Consider the following 2,843-nt stretch of genomic DNA (forward strand, 5'->3'; position numbering starts at 1 on the left):
CTTTATACATTTAAGTAAAAATAACCAAAATGACCCTGTTGATCAACCACATTCCTTAACTAGCCTCTCACTTTTACAAATACCCAAATTGGTCATTCCAAAAACGGTCAAACCGACCTTTTAAATATGTCATCCAATTATTTATGGAACCAACAAAACAACAAAATTTGTCATTATATTTATTTTCTTTTCCATTCACAACCACTTTCAGTGAATATTAAAAATTTATCTGGTATCAACAATATATCCACAAATATAATTTTCTTACATAAAATTTCCTTTACATTACAAAATTTTATGGAACGGGTTCCTTTACATTACAAAAGTTTATGGAACGGGTTGTTCTTATGGGTTTAAACTTTATAATACTAATACTAATTATTATTAATATTATTATTATTGTTATTATTATTATTATTATGAATATTTAGGTCCATAAATTACACAACCAATCGGCATTCATTACTTGTTCCCCTTTTCATTACCCTCTTTTTCCCCCTTTCCTCATCCTCCTCTTGAATCGAACCCCAAACCCTAACCCTAACCCTAATAATAATAATAGCATCTTCTTATTCTTAACCATGACCGGCAAAGCGAAGCCGAAGAAGCACACGGCAAAGGAAATCCAGGCGAAGGTCGACGCGGCCACCACCAACAGAGGCGGCGGCAAGGCCGGAGTGGCCGATCGGACCGGCCAATTGAAAGGCGGCCACGCCAAATTCGAATGCCCTCACTGCAAGATCACCGCACCCGACATCAAAACCATGCAGATTCACCACGAGTCCAAGCACCCTAAGCTGCCGTACGATGAATCCAAGATTACTAACCTTCACGCTGTGCTTGCACCTGTTGTGGAGTCCAAGCCGCGTCCGGGTGTTCGTGGAAGCTTGAAGAAGTGAGCTGCTGCTGCTGCTTTTTTATATTATGTTCTGGTGCTTTTGTTTTGTGTATTGGATGATGATTGTGATTGTGTGATGTTTTAACTTTATTATTATCATGTCATGGACTGTTGTTACATGTTACGCTGTGTTATCTTATAATTATCTATTTCATGTTTAGATGCTTTGGTTTTTTTGGTTTGATCTGTTATAAGATGATAAATAGGTATCTCCGGTTCCCCGATCAATTTGTTCGGGATTTTTTTACAAAAAAAAGGTCCCAGATCAGGGGAAGGTGTTCCCTGTTGGGATCCTGTTTTTTAATTGTCTCCCGGCGTTTTATATGAATCAGGTGTGTGGTTACTCTGTTAATCTTGTTATGGTTTTCTTTTGGTGGGTTAATTAAGGGGTGTTTGGAGTTTGGACAAGTATTTGAATCGACTACTGCGATTGGAAGTCTTAAGTTTGTTTGAGTAATGCTGTTACTGAATTGAATTGCTAGTTACTTGGTGTAAAAATACTAGATTGGGATAATTGTGTAGGTCGTTTTTGTAAGAACAATGATCAGGGACATAAAATATGTCAAATTATGTAGATGATTACGGGTTATCCGATTGTTGAAGCTAAGCGGGAACAAGAACCCTGTTTGGTTTAGCTTTAAACCTAAGAGGTAATTGGTTCATGATTGTTGTTTTTTTTATCACCTATCCGAATTTGATGATCTGTGTTCATCAGCTTTAGTAGTTTTACAGAGTATCCTAACGGTTGTTTAAGTTAACATATCAAGTTTTTTTTTTTTTTTTTTTAACTTTTGGAGTTCTGTATCTTTGTTTTTTTTTAAGAATCCTTACAAGGGATTTTGTTGCTTATTGGGCGCGATTGTAACTAGTCCATTGTTTTGTGAAATGTCCGCTGATGCTCTATTTGACATTGGAATTTTGCTATTATTTAGTTTAGATGGATGACTGCAGCTGCGATCTAAGATGGTTCAAACCGAAAATTTACTCGCTATTTCTAGTTATAATTGATTAATTTTAGATGCATTTAAGAGCATATAGTGGCAAAATCTGAGCTTTGGTTTTAGTGCATGTAAGATATGTTTTCTGGTTTATAGTGATTAAGTTGGTACATATTTGAATATCCTTTAGCATGTAGAAAGAGAGGCCAACTGCCAAGTCTGGGGCTATTCATTTTAAGCTTGTTATCAAAGCTTGAAGTTACACAACGAAACTTTGGACCTAATTCAAACATTTGTTTTATGTGGTTTACGCTTTTATAACTTGAAAAACATGTTTAGGTTCTAAGTTCTAACAGTAACTGTAGTTATAAAGGTTCACAATTGTTTGAAAACGTAGTCTTAACTTTTTATCTAACCACGTTGACTAATTATGTAAATTACTTAACAATAAGATGAAAAAGAAAAATCTAATATATTGTGTAAATGACTCTTGTATTTTGATAATATTTGCATGTTTGGCCTCGGAAATGAAAATTACAAGCTTGGTCAAAACATTTGTGATAGCTGTACGTTTAGCCCCCAACATTAATCTCCGTCAATTTCTCTTGTATGTATTAAAATAAAATACAAATACCCATCATGTTGCATTATTTAGATTAAGCAGTGTTGGTAAATTTCCACCGACTTTAGACCCGTCACAAACTGAATTCGTGGTTTGTGTTATTTCACGTAACTAAAGAAACCATGCTAAATGACCCGTCATCAGATATTCCTTTACATAATCCAAATCACTAATTATAGGTTTGCCCCTTCCTTATGTGGTCCTTGTCTTTAGAACTTCACACCTGTTTAATAACATATTTGTTTGCGCTCTCCTTAACACAAACCAAGTCGGTGATTAATAAGTTTGCTTACGCAAAAACTAAACTATAATTTGTCAGCTGTGAAAGAAAGTTACCTCTGTATTAGATAATATTATAGCATATCTTGTAATTAATTGTGTATCT

The 2,843-nt window shown here is 34.9% G+C and overlaps 1 protein-coding gene across 1 annotated transcript; it reads left to right on the top strand.

Annotated features, from left to right (window-relative positions):
* The first annotated feature begins 494 nt into the window (after positions 1-494).
* Positions 495-1,057, top strand: LOC143603762 (protein METHYLENE BLUE SENSITIVITY 1). The gene has a single exon (XM_077080467.1). The coding sequence runs from the start codon at positions 582-584 to the stop codon at positions 897-899; it is 318 nt and encodes a 105-aa protein (XP_076936582.1). The 5' UTR covers positions 495-581; the 3' UTR covers positions 900-1,057.
* The last annotated feature ends 1,786 nt before the right edge of the window (positions 1,058-2,843 follow it).

This window comes from Bidens hawaiensis, unplaced genomic scaffold, assembly GCF_021521415.1.
Source record: "Bidens hawaiensis isolate Kalapana, Puna unplaced genomic scaffold, B.hawaiensis_p1.1 tig00062632_1, whole genome shotgun sequence".
NCBI lineage: Eukaryota > Viridiplantae > Streptophyta > Magnoliopsida > Asterales > Asteraceae > Bidens > Bidens hawaiensis.